Source organism: Lissotriton helveticus, chromosome 6 (genome assembly GCF_964261635.1).
Source record: "Lissotriton helveticus chromosome 6, aLisHel1.1, whole genome shotgun sequence".
Taxonomy (NCBI): domain Eukaryota; kingdom Metazoa; phylum Chordata; class Amphibia; order Caudata; family Salamandridae; genus Lissotriton; species Lissotriton helveticus.
Genome location: NC_136067.1, coordinates 458,789,405 through 458,808,295, shown reverse-complemented (window position 1 = coordinate 458,808,295; position 18,891 = coordinate 458,789,405). Strand labels below are relative to the sequence as shown.

The 18,891-nt window shown below is 41.0% G+C and overlaps 1 protein-coding gene across 7 annotated transcripts in view; it reads right to left on the bottom strand.

Annotated features, from left to right (window-relative positions):
• ARHGEF10 (Rho guanine nucleotide exchange factor 10) overlaps nt 1–18,891 on the bottom strand; it is a 1,140,991-nt gene that overhangs the window by 902,906 nt on the left and 219,194 nt on the right. For 6 of the 7 annotated variants that reach the window (XM_078647916.1, XM_078647912.1, XM_078647917.1 and 3 more), the window contains exons 4-6: nt 17,031–17,282; nt 10,376–10,439; nt 10,074–10,153 (exon numbers count right to left, since the gene is read on the bottom strand). In XM_078647916.1, the coding sequence (XP_078504042.1) occupies nt 10,074–10,153; nt 10,376–10,439; nt 17,031–17,282 (396 nt within the window). The remainder of the gene's footprint in view (nt 1–10,073; nt 10,154–10,375; nt 10,440–17,030; nt 17,283–18,891) is intronic. The other variant, XM_078647918.1, reaches the window with a different exon arrangement.

The window sequence follows — 18,891 nt, the reverse complement described above, 5'->3', positions numbered from 1 at the left end:
TTTTACCACAATCTTTTTATGTTCAACTCTCTGGTTACCAGAATTTGTTTTGTTGCTATTAGACTCTGTGCACTTTACCAATGCTAACCAGTGATAAAGTGCTTTTGATCACTCCCTTAAACACTGAAAAATTGAACTATACCTGAATTGAACACTTAATTTACTTGTAAGCCCTAGTAAAGTGGTACTGCATGTACCCAGGGCCTGTGCATTAAATGCTGATAGGGCCTGCATCACTCATTGTGCCACGCACTAAAGCAACACTTTAAAACATCTCATGTCTGCCACTCCAGCCTGTAATGCAGTTGTAAACTAAAATTTTGACCTGTCAAAATCAACAAATTGCCATGCCTAAATCTTCCTTTTAAATACATATAGCTCACTACTAAATTAGGCCATAAAGACTCATATGCAAGGGTGCACTATATTTGAAAAGCAGGTCATGTAAGTTTAAGTTTTAAACGTCCTGGTTGTGAAAAACTCCTAAATTCATTTTTCACTACTGTAAGGCCTATTTTACCAACTGGAATACATTGGGTTACTTTATTGCATTTAATAAGTGCTAAGTTTTGATAGGGAGCAGGTAGAAATATATTTTGACTCATATTAATTCTAAGTGAAAATCCTCTTTAATGGTAAAGTAAAACTTAGTTACAATTCAGAAAATTCCACTTTTAGAAAGTTGGCATTTTCCTGCTCTATTCATTTTTGGGCCTGTGCCAGTGTCCCAGGTCACGTAATTGTAAAGGGCTGTGCTGCTGGGGTTTGTGTATTCCTGCCAAACAGTGAGACAAAAGGTACTGGATGTAGGAATGATGGGCAATCCAGCATAGACGGCTGGGGGGGGAGCGATTCCCAGCCCCACTTACACGTCATTGGGCTTGCCTTCAGCATACACAAAGGACCCTGACACCAGTCTGGTAAATCTTTATTCAGTGTACAAAAATGCAACCATGACATAAAATATATAAAACAAATAAAAAATGCAATAAATAAGCAGGAGACATAAAGCAGCTCTTAATTAGTCCACAGACATATATACATAACAAATCTGCATTATTAGGATCAATCGTTTTATAGGCTAATAGCAAGCCAAATAAGTATAGTACTACTAGATGTAAATAACAGTGCAGCACAAAAAAATACAATAAATCACTGTCACTCCTAAACATGAACATTTTGCTAATCTGAACATAAAATAACAGTAAACAAGAATAAAGAATCAAGGGCACAGCATTAGTGAAAGTGAGGAAAAACGTATTTCCCCACTAATCGCCTTAAGCAAACAGCGGAAGATATGTGTTTATAGATTATGAAACTTATTTATTCAGTTTGGAGCAGCTGCAGATATAAAAAGGGCTGGTTGACAGCTCCCAATGTTCAAATTCTTTAAGAACAGAATACAAATTGTTTTCTCAGAACAGTATACAGCTTACAAAAAATTTTAAAAGGGAACGACTTGTGATTGAATCACACAGGCAGGGCTCTAAAAAAGAATCTTGATAAGTCATGTAGGAGAGCAAATAATGTGCAAGGCCGAACCTGAATCTCATCAAATAATAGCGTTGGCTGTGAGAAAATGCGAAGTAAGATATTGCTCAATTTTACAGACGTACTAAGTTGGAGGTAGTCCATTACCCTCTTTTTTTTCTTTTTCTTACCTTTGATGCGCTTTAATAGCAGATCATATTTTAACTGCTTTTTCAAAACATTAACCATTTGAAGTGGATTGGAAGAGCAGTCCTCTCACCATATCAAGGCAAGAAGTTCCTTGACAAATCTCAACCAGGTACATTTGGAATATGGGGTGGCTTGGTGAGAAAACTAACAATGGATTAAACCCAGATCTGTGACTTGGGGTGAATGTTTGACAATGTTCAACATTCCGTCCATCATCTTTTTGTGTTGCATTTTCACCCTAAGTGGGAAGGTTATGCCCAGACGTGGGTCCCGTGCTCACTATGCCACTGGAGTCAAAATATCCTGGCTGATGAGGGCTGAAAGCCCGAAACCGGTCCTAGGATGCTTGATCCCGGTTCAGGGAAGACATGGCCTGGCAGTTCGATCTTGACTGTTCCCAAGAGGCACAGGGGCAAGACTGATTTGCATATGGCTATGTCTGAACTGGGGTGGCATGGTGAGCAAAATAACGATGGATTAAACCCAGATCTGTGACTGGGGTTGAATGTTTGACAATGTTTAACATTCCGTCCATCATCTTTTTGTGTTGCAAATTTGGTAAACACTATCTGATGACATGCAGTCTTTAATTATAGAGTGATTAAGTGTTGTTTCTTGTTTTGACCAGATGGATCTCCAGAGCATCAAAGGAGCTAATTTAACATAATCTTCTAAAGGAACTATGCCCAAATATTTACGACAAACAATTAATAGGGAGACTATTTAGTACTGACAGAAGCCTCCTCAAATAGGCATTTTCAACCACTTGTAAATTGGAGACATCACCGTAACCCCAGACTCCTGCGCCATGGATGACAATGGACAATGTATGGAATGGATCTTAACCATAACATCCAAAGGTTTCCTGTCCAATTTCCTAGCAAATCTAAAGAACACAGCAATCATTTGCTCAAGTCTTCGCCTCCTGCATTCAACCAAATGCATCCAAGAACTTTTTCCATCAAATAAGTATTCCATAATAAGAAAAGGTGGACACAGTTGATAATTTTTCACCATTAATATGGAATGATTTCAAAGATTTTAAGGATTTCCCTAGAATCATCACATGAGATTTGGCGGTATTGGCATTTAAACCTAAATCATTACTGAACACATGATATCTATTTAGCAGTTTTTGCAAATTTACCCACGTTCTTGAGATTATACCGCAGCCATCTGCATATAGTAAGGCAAGTAACTTCCTACATCCTACTCTAGGTGGAGCCACCTCTTCTAATTCGAGGTTCTTCTGTAGGTCGTTGTCCAGGCAGAATAGATAAGGAGCCAGTATGCAGCCTTGCCTTACACTGTGATTAATTTCAAATGTTTCACTAAGCTCTCCATCTTTTTTCCATATCTAGCCAGCCCTACGACTCATACATGCCTCTGGGCCAAAAAAGTGACTAGAGGCGGATCAATGCACAGTATTTTACAGGCACCCACAACCGTGAAACTATTTTCTCATTTTGAAAAGAAAACTACAATCTCATGCTAACAAGTGTCTTGAGATTATGAAGAAAGAGACCAGAATCTTTGCATCCTGGCAGTGACCTAGCTACGGATCTTGTGTTAATGGCCCCAATACACACATAGAAAGATAGCAAACCCTCAAAGTGGACACATGTTTAGAAAAAAAAAATGCTGAGCAGAGCAAAACAATATGGCATGTCCCCAGCATGCTGCTCAGACAACATTGGAGCCAACAGAAGAACCTCTAGTGTTGAAGTTCCATTGTAGTGTTGAATATCTCTGCGTACTGCAGGTAGTCCTCCACTAGTGGAAGACATAGCCTCCGCTAACCTAATGGGCAGAAGGGACACCCGCTGAGGGCTAAATATTTTAATAGTCCCTTGCATCATGTGTGCTGAAGGGCTTTACAATCCTTCATGAAACCACTCTCCTTAAGATCTCTGCACATTTGTAAGGACAGTATATGTGTAATTGCAAAACCTTTATGGAGAAGAATGACTGCCAACACATAGGAATACTTACGACTTCTACATGCATTTGGGCCAAAAAATGGACTAGAGGCAGATCAATTCCCATATTAAGGAAAACTATCCGCAATCTCCCTCGATCAACCTAATCAAATGCAGCTGTTAAATCCGTAAAACCTAGATGGATACTACCAGCCATGGCAGGTGTATATTTAGAGATCAGTAGGTGGAGATTGAGACACTGCTTAACATTTCCAAGGCCTTGCCTGAAACCATACTTGACAGCTGAAAAACACCCCCTTACACGTTACAGAAACCTCTCTCAAGCAAAATTCTCCCCATATGTTTGCATGTGGTGTCAATTAACGATATTGGGCCGTAACGCCAGGGTTCTTGCCTATTTCCCTTTTTTAAAGTAGGTATTATAGTGGATTAGGACCACACTTTTGGAGGACCTTCAATTGACACGCTTCTCAGAACGTTAGTCAATAAGGGGGCCCATAGCTCAGGATTGTCTAAAGAGAGATCAGTTTGAACTCCATCAGGGCCGTCGGCCTTGTTTCTCTGAGTGCAACTCAGAGCGTTGGGAAGCTCCTTATATGAGGGTAGATCTATGGGTATATTATATCATAACTGCGTAGAAATATCCAATTCGGGATGACTATCTTTGGCACCTTCACTAAATAGGTTTAAGAAATGATCAAGCCAATCTTGAGAAGGAATAGTGATATCATTCTGTGTTTTCTGATCAGCAATAAAAAACAGATCATTTACAGTTTTCCAAAACATATAAGGATCTTTGCTACAGCTTGCTACATAGAGTTTATCCTAGGCTTGAGGTATATCACTTTTTCTCTGTAAGATAGCCTGTTTATATTCATGTCTAAGCCGACGTACCAGGTCACTGTCACATGGAATCTGCTTAAAGGCATAGAAAATATTTGGATGGGACTTGGAGCCTTTACTATCATACCAAGAATACAGTTTACTTTTTGTGGTTTGAGAGTCAGGTCGTTAATAGAGTGCCCCCCAGATTTTATAAGTAATTCCTCAAGTATCATGTGGGAGTCCACAGTAGCCCACCTGAGCATGATCCCCTTATTTCTATTATAAGTGGCGGACGTGTTAAAGACCACAACTAGAGTTTGTTGAGGTTTTCCAATAACAAAAAGTAATGATAAAGGGAAGTGATCACTTAAACCACGGGTACTCATAGTACAGCCCACGGGCCACCAGCGGCCTGGCAAGGCTTCCTTGGCAGCCCGCAGACCTTGTAGACATCGTACCTGTGTTTTTTTTTTTTTTTTTTAAGAGTGTCAAACACCGCCGGTTGCAGCAGCACGGACTCTGCTCTATGGGGGCTGGGCAATTCTTTTAAAGACCATTCACTTGTTAATGAGGCTTTGTTGTAGGTCACCTCTTCTTAGCGCCACTGCATCTCCACTGACTGAGTGGAGATGCAGGGGAGCTAAGAAGAGGTGAACTACAACAAAGCCTCATTAACAAGTATATGGTATTTTAAAGACCTGTGAAGTACTGTGTGTGTGCCCGGGAAGCTGTCTCAGCCCGGGCTGCCACACACACAGGGTGAGGTGACAGAGGATGATGGAGGGCAGCAGGGAGTGGGAGCTGGGACAGGGACAGACAGATGAGGCAGAGACAGGGAGACAGAGACAAACAGAGATAGGGAAACAGAGACAGATAGAGACAAGGAGACAGGGAGATAGAGAGACAGAGACAGGCAGACAGAAAAAGAGAGACAGAGACAGGGGGACGGAGACAGAGACAGGGAGACAGAGACATGGAGATAGAGACAGAGAGACAGAGACAGAGAGACAGAAACAGAGAGATAGAGACAGGGAGATGGAGACAGGGAGAGGGAGATGGAGACGGAGACAGAGAGACAGAGACAGGGAGGCAGAGACGGGGAGACAGAGGGACAGAGACAGGGAGACAGAGGGACAGAGACAGGAAGACAGAGAGACAGGGGAGGGAGACAGGGAGAGGGAGTCAGGGGGTGGAAGACCGAGTGTGACCGAGGGAGGGAGTGAGGGGGACACAGAAGGAGGGAGTGAGGGGGACACAGAAGGAGGGAGTGGGAGACAGACAGAGGGGGACAGACGGAAGGAGATAAAGGGAGGAAGACAGAGGGAGGGAGACAGAGAGAGACAGACAGAGGGAGCCAGAGAAAGAGGGAGACAGAGAAAGAGGGAGATAGAGGGAAGAGGGTGGCAGACAGAGGGAGACGGAGGGAGACAGATAGAGGGATACAGATGGAGAGAGAGGGAGATAGACAGAGAAAGGAAGAGAGAGACAGAGACAGAGAGACAGAGGCAGAGAGAGGGAGAGACAGAGAGAGAGAAGGAGACAGACAGAGGGAGACAGAGGGAGGGATATAGATATAGATAGATGGATATATATATACATACCCAATGTTCACTGTCTTCTCACTGGATACCTCCAAAGAACAGCAACGGACCACAGAGTAAGTGCTAAGTTAATTTATCGTGCAAATCGGCATAACACGTTTCAGCTCCTGCGGGAGCCTTGATCACATACACATATACAGACATACATATATGATTCCCAAGGTGCCTCGGATCGTAGAAATGCACTCCACATACAAATATATACGTATATATACACATATATATACACACACACACAAACACACACACACACACACACATATACATGGCAGGTCTGGTGGCTCAGTGGACGGAGGCGTCCGTTGCATGGGCCTGTGTTCAACCTCATGGTCACAGTTTTCTTTTTTGCTATAGCCCGCCCCCTCCCCCATTGACCCCGCCACCACCGGTGCGGCCCTCGGCCACAAACCACACTGTAAATTTGACCCCAGAGAGAAAGTTTGTGAGTACCCATGACTTAAACAGTTTGGGCTATAGCAAAGAAAGGCTAGTTGGCTGGTCTCTTGACTGAGCAACAGGGACATAACAACGTTCAGAGCACCTGGCCTCTGCTAGAATGGGTCCTAAATTCCCCCGCTTCACCCTCCAAGTGGTTCACCCAAGGTACTAAACCATTGGAAGTGGTGTTAGAGGTGATGCTCCTGTCTAACCCTAAATCTTGAGACTTAAAAAAAACTATCACCAAAAGTCTCCTGAGAAGCAGCACAAGACCAAAACCTACCTGCCAGCTGATCAGCCCGCGATGCATCGCTGGTCAGCCTGACTTCGGGGTTGCTCCAACTATGTTCTTCTCCACAGCAGCAAATCATGTCCAGTGGAACCTCTCAGTGAAGCTATCTGGCCTCATGGAGCCCTAGTTGGTTAAAGCCTGCTGCTTTGTCCCTCTGGAGATTTTCAACGACCCAAAAAGTCGGAAGGTAACACATTTCACACAACTCTGTCCACCAGCTCCCCTACAATGATGCTTCCACTTGAGGCACAATCTGCTGCCTTGCCCTGCTAAACTCTACCTTCTCAATAACATTTCTCCAAAATGTCTACAAAGTCCGATGGTAATTCATGTAGCTGGCCTGCAATCCATCACAGTCAGCCTTAACTCTTAACTTTGCCTCAGTCTCACGTAAACAGATAACCACAATTGATGCTTTGATCTTTTAGGCAATATTTATCACTAAAAACATTAAAAAACTACGGTCTAGGCCCCACCGAGACGTTCAGATATGTACAGATACGTCATGCACTATTCCAAGCGATCCCGGCTGACACCGTACTGCCAGAATCCTCGCCACTAGAGGACAGACTATTAACAGAATTTATACAACAAAGTGCGACCTCCCTCACGTATAAAAAACTGGTAAATAATCTGGATGACCCTACACTTAAACTTAAAGAGAGGTGGGTGGAAGAGATAGGCGAGTTAGATGAATCAGAATGGAATGAAGCACTTGCCTCCCCAAAGGAAGTAGGTATTTCGGCAAAATTCAGGCTAGTGCAACTTAAAATTCTGCACCGCACTTACTACACTAGAACACTACTTCACAAGATACAGAGGGCGACACATCCCTACTGCCTGAGGGGTTGCGGGGAAGAGGGAACGCTATTCCACACACTGTGGGATTGTCCACTGATTCAGGAATTCTGGAAGCAGGTCATGCGCACAATCTCGCAGGCCCTCAAGATCTCCATCCTACCTGAACCCCGTAAGTGCCTATTGAATGTCTGGGACCCCAATGACCTGGATAGGTACGGACTGATATGGGCCACACTAGCAATAACAGTGGCGAAGCGAGACATTGCGCAAAAATGGGGGGCTCCGGAACTGCCTACTGCAGCTAGATGGACTAGAAATATGGACATGCTGATGGTGGTAGAGAGGGCGGTGTATGTGCTTAGGGCTTGCCCCCGTAAATGGAACAAGGTATGGACCTGTTGGAATGTTTATAGGGGGGATATCTGTGAACCCTTGCCAGAAGAAGAAGACCTAGAATCCGAAGAGGAGGATGAGTGAGGGGATGGGCGGTGGGATGGTGGGTACCTGTTTAAGACACAATGATGCATAATACTGGCCTTCTCACGAACCCAAAAACCAGAACTAAAAACGGCAGCCATAAGGGGTGATGTTGGTTAACTGTGGATCTATGTGGCAAAATGGACTATGATGACACGGGTTATGTTTACTCTTTTCTGTTTTTTGAATTGTACTCTTCACATATCTCGATTTGTGTTTTGAAGGGACGGGGGCTACACCTTTTACAATGTGAGACAGTATGCTGAGTATCATCACTTGCACGAAGACAATTGATAACTACCAACCAAGTCATGGTTGAGATACGATTCGCATACATGAGACTCTACACTGAATAAGCTGCCCTACAGCAACGTATTTCCATGGAAATTGTTTTAGTCTCCAAACTACCAGGATGTACATGTACCTTATACCTTCATATTCCAAATTAAAATTTTCTTAAAAAAAAAAAAACTAAAAAAAAAACATTAAAAAACCATAACTCTGGTTCTACTGATTGGACTTTATTTTGTTCGTTGTGTATTTGTATTCATTAAAATTGTATCATTTTTTCGAAATTGGTTTGGGATTTTTCTTATGTTGTGTTGTCACTTTATTACTGTTTGAGTGATGCAAAAAATACTTTACGCATTGCCTCCAAGTTAAGCTTAATGTCGAAAGCTACCAGAGGGTTAAGCACAGGTTAGCGACTTTAGTGGTTCACTCTGACAAGGATTGTGGTTGTTGCTGGAGTAGGGGTTTCAACCCCTCAACCAATAACCCATTTTCTTACACAAAGCATTTATATTTGAACCACAGCACTAGCTTATTAAATACTTTCCATTTGTTCAATTTATTTATACAAATGAAGGTTCCTGAATTCTGAGATTTCAGGGAGGAAATTGCTAAATTAGGCAAGCCTAGCTGGAAAGACGTTGACCTCTTGTTTGCTTGATAAAATGTGTTCTGCTGGTAGCTTTAGAGTAAAAACCACAGGTACTATTGGTGGACAGAATGTGTTGGATTCTGAAAATATGTAAACATTTAATTGAGGGTTATCCAGAACCACTCCCCCACTCCCCGTTGCAGCAGACAATTTATTTTCGGGCTGCACTTAAGAGCAGAGTGCGCACAGTGATTCAGAGTTTGAATATCCAGGGTGATTAGAGTGTTCTATCATTTTTGTGATGATGTGATTTTTGGAGTATATTCCCTTCCCAAAGCTGGTGGTGGCTTCTCTTCTATTGCCTTCTGCTGAGCATGATTCCCACTTCTTCTAAAACTAATTAAATTGTTGTTAGCCTCTTCTTGGTGGATGGCGGGTAGGTATGTATTTGAACGTGACTCAATATCCACTTTTTATGGTTGCAAATATGTATATTTGTATGGGTATTTGAATACTGCAAACATAGACAAAAGGCAGCACAGTATTTTACAGGCACCCACAACCATGAAACTATTTTCCCATTTTGAAAAGAAAACTTCAAACTCATGCTAACAAGTATCTTGGGATTAAGAAGAAAGGGATCAGAATCATTGCATCATGGCAGAGTGACCTTGCTCCAGATCTTATATTAAAGGCCCCAATGCACACATAGAAAGATAACAAACCCTCAAAGTGGACACATGTTTAGAAAAAAAAGCAATGCTGTGCAGAGAAAAACAATATAGTATGTCCCCAGCATGCTCCTCGGACAACACTGGAGCCTGCAGAAGACACTCTGGTGTTGCAATTTCATTGTAGTGTTGAATATCTCTGCATACTGCAGGTAGTCCTCCACTAGTGGAGGACACAGCCTCCACTGACCTAAAGGGCAGAAGCAACACCCGTTGAGGTCTACATATTTTAATAGTCCCTTGCAGCATCTGTGTTGAAGGGCTTTACAATCCTTCATGGAACCACCCTCCTTAGGATATCTGTGCATTTGTAAGGAGGACAGCATATGTGTAATTGTAAAACCTTAATGGAGAAGAAAGACTGCCAACACATAGGAATACTTGCAATTAAAAACAGCAACTTACTTTCCATCCATTCAGTGTTGGCTGGATCAGCAACCCATTTGGCTAGTACATTTTCTTCTCCTTTGACTTGAATGTCTTCTCTTAGGAGTGAAACAAAAATAGGAAATCTTTAAAATTATGAAAATGTTTATTGTATAGTTTGCATATAATTTTCTCCACTTTTGAAGTACTATTTTAAAATCATATATAAATATTAAATGCTTTTGTTTACATACATATATATTCAAACTATTTCTATACAGTATATTTAACGCTTACATTAATTTAAAAGATTAGTAGGGATATTTTCCATGGACACAGACCTACTTGATGGATCGTCCAATCCCTCGAAGTTTAAGTGGCTGTTTGTAGCTACTTCTTGCGTACCTTATAAAAACAAAAAGGTTACACATCATGAAATAATATATTTCTAGCTCCCTCATCATAAAACTTGTTTTATATGCTGTCCACATAGCAACAGTAACTGTTGGATTGTGTTAAATTATTTTAGTTGTCCTATGTTACTTTTCTAATCAATGTTCCCTGGGGCACAACAACTGGGACATCATTCTGCTAAACCTTCTCAGGACAGTCAAGGTAAAACCTGCAAAATATATAACTTGATTCCATAACTTCTCTGAAGACTCATATGCCTACGGCATATGGAAAAAGACAGAGATTTAATCAGTCGCGGAGGTCCGTCGCACACTGCTTTGCAGCAGTGAAATAAAGGAAACATAAAATGTTAATAACTCAAGGTTATTATCATTTTATTTTTTATCCTGCTGCTGCTTTGCGGGCAGAGCTGCTCCGATGACAGAGGAACAGGGGAGGAGTGGTTTGCCCACTTCTAAGTGTACATGAATGTTTGGCTGGCCCTCTTGGGCCAGCAAAATCATCATGGGCACTTTGCATGTTCTCCACCCTGCCTAGGTGGAGAACATGCCCAGGCTCCCATTCCCTAGCTAACTGCTCAACCACAGCGCTCAGATCAATAACAAGACCGCATTGTAGGGTTGTGATTAGTCAGGGGAGCCCGGGTATGCTACCTGGTTCCTGTGCGGCTGGGAGAGGAGACAGAGGAGAGACACGGCAAAAGGTTAGTTTTTCTTCTTTTTACAACATCTTACCCCCACCCAACACCCCACCCCCGATCCGTGCCGGCCGCCACTGCATTTAATGGTCGATAAGTGGAAGTGAAATGAACATTGACATAAAAGATGGGATATATGAGGACATTACTAGGTAACATGATATGTTTATGAAGCAGAGAGATGCTCTAGTCAGGTGACCTCTTCAAGGACTAATGGCTATCAGAAAGAAAACCGTAACACCTTACAAGAAGCCACTGAAATCAATTTATATTCTGTGTGCCAAAATAGAGGGTATTTTTCCACCCAAGGACGGAAGTTGGAGATGTTTTACCTAAACATTTACCTCTTAGTGGCAGTGGACTAAACACTTACCTCTTCCTGCCAGTGGAAGAATGTATGCCACATTAGGCAAGTGTAATTTAGTTACCCATATCACCATCCAAATAAACATAACTAACTGCTTTAACTAACAACATGGTTCCCACCATGTGTTGGCACCCAAGGACAGCTAACAATGTATAGCTATAGAACCAACCCTGGTTTGTAGTTCTGGGGGGGTGGGCCGCATCAATAAAAAAAATGCAAACTGAGGCGGCGTGGAATTGAATAGAAGAGCAATCTTTTATGCACCTGGGATGGCCTTCTTCACAGAGGGGTGGCAGGGGGGAGAGAGGGAGCTAGAATACCTCCAGGTGAGTGGTGTAGTGCATTGCGATGGCGACTGCACTGCAGGGAGCACAGAACCCACTCCTTGTGGCCAGAAAGATCCCCCAGTCAAGACAAAGCTTTGACAGAGATGGGGTAAATATCCTGAATAACTGCACCTGCTGTGCTTCTCTCAATCGGACTCTGTGTAATGTCTCAAATTTCCCAGAGATAGGTGACTATGCCACTTCTGTCAAGAGGGCGCAATATGCTTTTGCACCCCTAGCCACAGTTTAGCCCCCCATCACTTTCTCTTTTCTTCCCTCCTCTTCCTTCTCCTTGGTGAGTTTGCTTTAGTTACAGAATACAAGTTTCTTTTGAAGTGGTTTGGGTGGGGGTCTGCACAATAGGGGAGATTTACATCTAAGGTGTACCTTTGCTGGTACAAGAAAATGAGTAACAGATACAAACCTTTGAAACAAATATTACTTGGCAAAAAGTGTGACATTGAAGATATCAGATAGAGAAAACGATGTCTATCGCAATATAGTTGATTGGAAAATGAAACATCGGAGTTCCTCCAAACTTCATAATATATCCTTGACATTTTTTGGAATTAGGTCAAAACTAGGGTGGAGGACCTACACCACAACGGAAAATAAGACAGATCGGGTGGTGCGGACTCCATCTCAGGTGAAGAATAGAAAAGGACAAAAAAACGGAGAAAGGTCCATCTAAAGTCTTAATTGTTTATCTGTTAGAAATATTATTTTACAATTTGTTTTTTTACAAGACACATAGCTGCTTTCACAGTTCTACTGTGATATCTGGAAGTACTCCTAGCTATTGAATCTTACTTGTGGGAACTGTTTTAATCCATGTTATGGAGGGGTGTGTCTTCAAATTTAAAATGGCCAGAAAGGATTATAAACATTAACATCTGCTAGAGATCAAGGAATCCAGAAGAGTGATCAGAAATTCACCCCTACAAATGAAGGATGTGCCCAATCTTGCAACAATGAATGAAGAGGAGTTGGTTTGGCTTGAGATTTTTAGAGGTAGACTTCTTTAAGGTGATCACGTGTATGAAAATGTCATTTGAAGTTGGCTTAAAATCAGCATGATGGAAACTAATCAACTAAGACATACAGAAAATGGGAAGAAGATATTCAAGATGATCAAGTAGGCAAAGAGGCGTATGAGAGCTCAGTTATGAAGTTGGACTCCCATATTGCAATTCTTTGTTAAAGGGAAACTGGAAATCAGGGCAGAGGATGCTTATGGTATTCTTGCAGCATAATCTCACAGGAGTACCAGTGCAGGAGAGGAAAAAGGGTATCCACAAGGGAAATGTAGATCACTGCTGAAGACTAAAGGCAACAATTGGGTTACACTAAACGTTTGGTAATAAGAAGAGAAGAAAGTCGAGGGAAAGAGGGAAGTCGAATATGTTCAATTCACATATGAACAGGGCAATATTCACATTTTTAAATAAACTGCAGGTGATTCACAGCTATAGAACAGTTGAATATCTGGTTGTTTCCTGTGGTTTGTGTGTGTCTGACAACAGGTTAGTACACTCACATAAGATGGAAGAACACATGGAATTGCAGGAAGCTAATTTGGAATGGTTTTAGAGACAAAGAGGAGGGGAGAGTGTTTATTCCGGGAATGTTTATGGATAGCCAACAAGATTAAAAGGGGGGATATGAAGAGATACATAACTAGAGGGCACTTAATTTAACCACTTGGATGCTAAGGTGTTTTATGGCTTTGAATGTAATTTCCATTGAAGTCAATGGAAACTCCATGACGAGCTGGGCTCGTCATGAGCGTCGAAGGGGTTAAATTTCTAGATACAGCTCTTCACACATTTGGTCCACCAATGTAGCTCACAGCCAGTTCCATCACTGTTGCTTTTATGTACCAGCCATTTTCTGATGAATAAGATGTCACTACATCTAAAACGGCATTATGCTACTGCAAGAATCTTACTGATTAAGAGGTAACGAAACTGTCAGGATTTACTGACAATATTGAAGAATCAGTAGACTCTAGAAGAACAGTGAGGAAACCCTCCTTTAAATAAGTAGTGTGGCTCAAGTTATTTGTTCTTGAATCCAGCATATATCTAAGGACATCCCGGAATGGCAGAGTACAACAGCATGCAAAATTACTAAAACCTTGGTGTACATATGATCTTATTTTCAAGGACTTCCTTAATTTCAAACAATTTATGTTAGCTGTCTTGTCTATGTAAATAATGAATTGCCATTATAAATTGTCACCCTGTATGGTTGTTTAACTGAGATATATATATATATTACCTATATTTTATATTAATGAAGAGCAGCAGACTTTGTAAGCATGTTATAGGATGTAAGGGGAATACTTGCATGAGAGTATGTTTTCCATTTTTACTAAATGTGCGAGTGGGAGGGGCTATATAAGTGATGAGATATGCACTGCCAAACTAGATTGACAAATATGTGGAGAAGTGTGGCTCACTGGTTATAGGAGGCAGACCTGGAAGCAGAGGTCAGCCCGGGACCAGGGTTTAATTCCCGGCTCGGCGGGGTCTTGAGTCCTAAAATGTCCATGGACTCGACAATTCTCGCTCCGGTGCCTACTCGATTCACGGGTTCACACTCTGCGACTCTGGGCAATAGCTTGCTTAATCTCCACAACGGCCCCTCGCGGCGGGATGCCTGGCTTTCACCTTGCGGATACCCTGCCGGGGTTATCTCACAGGGGAATACCAGGACGGGTTCCCTAAGCAAGCGCTTAGAAACCGCTTGGTGATTTGCGCTATATAAATTCCTGTACAAGGCCTCTTGAAGGCTGAAACGCGTCTCTCCTAGTGCTCGGGATTATGAGTAACCTGTACTAAGAAATAAATGCCGAATCCAAAGTCACTTCGTGTCCGTGCCTGCTTTCCCTGGAGATTCTGTGGGGAGTTGGATGTTCTGGTTCATTATGATTCAGCGTGAGGGGTCATCACGCTTTCACGGAACACCAGTCGTTTTGTGGCTCTCCGGTATGACCGTTTTCTGTGGAGGAGTACTGGAGTGCTATTTGGGGAGCCCCCAGTTGCGTGACCTGGATAAAGAACGAGGATGACTGCCGAGGTGATGCGGGTCTCAGAGCGGGGCGGTCTTCGTGACTGCCAGCATGGACCGGTATCCTCGTCAACTAGAAATGCCTTGCTTGGAATTTTGGCACTTTCTGGTGACTGGGCACCGCAAACGCTACAATGCTGATGCGGTGAGGTGGCGATGGCGTTATTAATTTTACAGATGGGTCCTCCGTTATCCCGAGGTTGTGCCATTGAAACTCTTTTGTTTGCCGTTTTTATCAGAAGGAATCTATCTGTCCTGGTGGGATATGCCTCTCTAACACTGACTCGACAATTTCAGAAATTCGGTATTGTTCACATCTGACTGATGAATTTGCTGCATTGTGGGATTTGGAGTCTTTGAAGGATTTCCAGTATGCGCTTTTAAAAACTCTGAGGCAGTAATGTATTTAACATTGTTAAGGTTTAATGCGCAAATATCTTGTACTAATCCCTAGGCTCCACGCAGCATTTTTTGTCAATAATGGAGCAGAGATTACCTCTCCTCCGTGGTCAGGATCAGATGTCGAGTTGAGGCGGAAACTGACGAAAGCTCACGAGAGCTATTGGGACTATGGATAGTTATTGTGGACATTTAATCAACAAATGCGGCAGCATATTTTTAAACATTGTTTTTTAAACATTGAAATGCGAGAAAGTTTACGATATATTGGCAACACAGGATTTCAGTTTGGCTTAACATCTTTAAATGCCCGTGATCTTTCCCGCAGAGCATTAGTTAATCTGTTACACATGCTTTAGCATTCATTTAGTTTGCTTCAATGGTAACTTTGCAAACTTGAAAAGATGTATTGTGCATTATATATCAATATGTTGTGCCTTACCTATATTTTATATTAATGAAGAGCAGCAGACTTTGTAAGCATGTTATAGGATTTAAGGGGAATACTTGCATGAGAGTATGTTTTCCATTTTTACTAAATGTGCGAGTGGGAAGGGCTATATAAGTGATGAGATATGCACTGCCAAACTAGATTGACAAAGGCCTCTTGAAGGCTGAAACGCGTCTCTCCTAGTGCTCGGGATTATGAGTTACCTGTACTAAGAAATAAATGCCGAATCCAAAGTCACTTCGTGTCCGTGCCTGATTTCCATGGAGAATATATATATATATATATATATATATATATATATATATATATATATATATATATATATATATATATATATATATATATATATATATATATATACACACACTGCAATTTCAAATTTAAATAAAGATGTGAAACAGCAAATTATGAAACCATGCAAATACCTACAACGTCCTTCAGGTCATTGACCAACAGCGGTACATGTTACATTTGGACAGAACTGCCACCATATTTGCATGAGGATATGGCCTATTCATATCAACTGTTCTGTTAAACCCATTTTGTCAAATTGACATGTGGTTGGGGTAGAGGACTGATGCTTAGTTAGAATGCCCATGCCCATAGCAGTCGTATCTACCAGAAGGTGTTTTTATGAGTTATTTGAAAGAATACACTAAATTACAAGGAAAAATAATAGCATGGACTTTTTCTAGTCAAATTTGGCATTTTCGGAAGTGACATCAAAAATGAGGCTTTGGAGAAGCGGCAAGAGCTGGCAACTCAGAGCTGGGGATCCAGGTTCGAGTTCCGGTGTCAGCGCAACATTATGCATGGACCGGGCCTGGATACCCTCATGGGTGATAAGCGGCGCTATATAAATCTACAAACTTACTTACCCTACTCCGTCAGCAAGGGAAGCACACATTTTTCTGGGTATGTATAAATACCAGAGGTATAAGTGAATCAGCATTTTCTGGGTCTTTACTGCCTAGTAAATTCACTGCTTTGCTACAAGGTATGAGTTAGATGAAGCTTGTACTCCTCTAAATTAGAGTCACAACTCCTATGATTTCCATCAGCCAAGAGGGTCAGCAGTACAAACAACTCCCTAACACTGCAACGTGGCATGACTGTGACAGATCAATGTTGCACAAAACAATTACATGAATAACAACTAAATGAAAATTGGATTGCGGGTAAGTAAGCAAAATAGATGTGATCTTATGTACAGATGATAAAACAAAGCTTAAACTATAAGGAGAGAAAGCACAGTTGTGCAAGATCATACCTTCTTCATCAACAGAAACATTCCTTATTATTACTGGAGTGGAGTAAGTTGGAAGTATCAAAGGCAGATTTGATGGCACAGCATAGCCACATGGCACAGGAACTGAATATCCACTTGGTACCCAGTGACCAGTGCTTTCTTGTTGGCAATTTAGTTCTTGAGGTAGGCTTTCATCAGTGTCTTGCAGTGGTGTGATATCAATAACTGAATATGGGTTAACTTTGTTTCGCGCACCTTCTTTCTTGATTGGAGCTATTAAAAGGAATTAAATGAATTAAATATGCAACATATATTAATTATATAGAACAAAGATACATGGTTTCCTGGGCACGCACCATCTATGTTGTTTCAAATAAATTGCACACAGCATCATTCAGATCATTCAACCTCAGAAATGTCTTTAGGCCATGTGTGGGTCTTTCTACTTTGCTTAGTGTTTTTTGGTAGTAGGCTATTCTGGCATTCAAATTTTGAAGTGACACTAGTTTAGGTCATGTTTCTCAGTCAAGCGTTCAAGTCTTGAATTAATTAATCAATTCATCTATTCTTTTGGATTCTAATTGGAGTTTATTAGCAAGTTTAAGAGCTGATCAAAAGAAGACACACTAACATATATTAATGTTATAAATAGATTTGTGGTGTTTGTATATAACACACACACACACATATATATATATTCACTGAAAAAACCATAGGTTTCAGGAGTTATATAGTTAGGAATTAGCTTTTAAAAAACCTTTGAAATTCACTCAAAAAACTATGTTTTAGTAGTGTTATAGTTAGCTGGACATTTTACTCATACAAAACCATTGAAATTGCTCCTATATAGTTAGTTGTACTAACTATATTTCGCGCACCCGCAATCCACTGCTGATGATGTCACATATTAGATCATTCATGACATGGTCAGTGACATCACTGATGACATCTCAAATGACATCACTGATGACATCACTGATGACATCATCCATGTGAATGTGGTTTGCTTCGTTATTTAAATATGCATTATATATATAGCAATTTGCATTGAAGAATAAGTGGATATATATATAAATAAATATTTGGATGGAGGATTTAGTAGCAGTGTAATTGACTGTTTACTTGACCAATTTATAATGTCTCACTAAATATAGTGGATAGTGACTAAACTGTGTGAATATCTGTATCACTTTGTCCGTTGTTGTGTAAACTGATTCTACAGTTGGTTACTAGCTATGTGAAAGTCTATATTAGTTATTGATTAGTTAACTGAGTATTTGTATGGGAGTGTGAAAGTGTGTGTGGGTCGGTGGGGGGTGTGTGACTGTCCAAAGATGTGTGAATAGTTGATTCAGTAGATATATGAAGTTAAAACTACATGTTCTAACAGTTGTTTGGGTGAGTGAATATCTTTATGGGTGTGGTGATCAGCAAATATATTTCTCAATGGTACAGGTCCAACAAACTAGAAAAATAAAAGGCAGTGTATGTGTCAGTTGTTGTATATAAATAAGTATACATAAGACACAATGATTGTGTGAGTGACTGTATGGACAACTGTATACTTGTAATAATGATTTTATAATTCACTAAGTATAACTTACTATCTAAATGAATAGAAGAAGTGGTGTTTGTATAAGTGTTTTGCTAAGTAAATATGTAAGTATGATCCATTGTTTGCATAAGTGAGTAGGATGACTTCATATGTGAATAGGATGCGTGCTGTTGTTTAATGTCGATATAGATGTATATGTATTTTTGATAGTGTTCTATTGTTCATTGACAGCATGTATGAGTGAATCCATAGGTAAGTGATTAGATGTGTGTATACATTTATGAATCACTGAGTGGATTTTTAGATACTTGTATTGCTGTGACAATG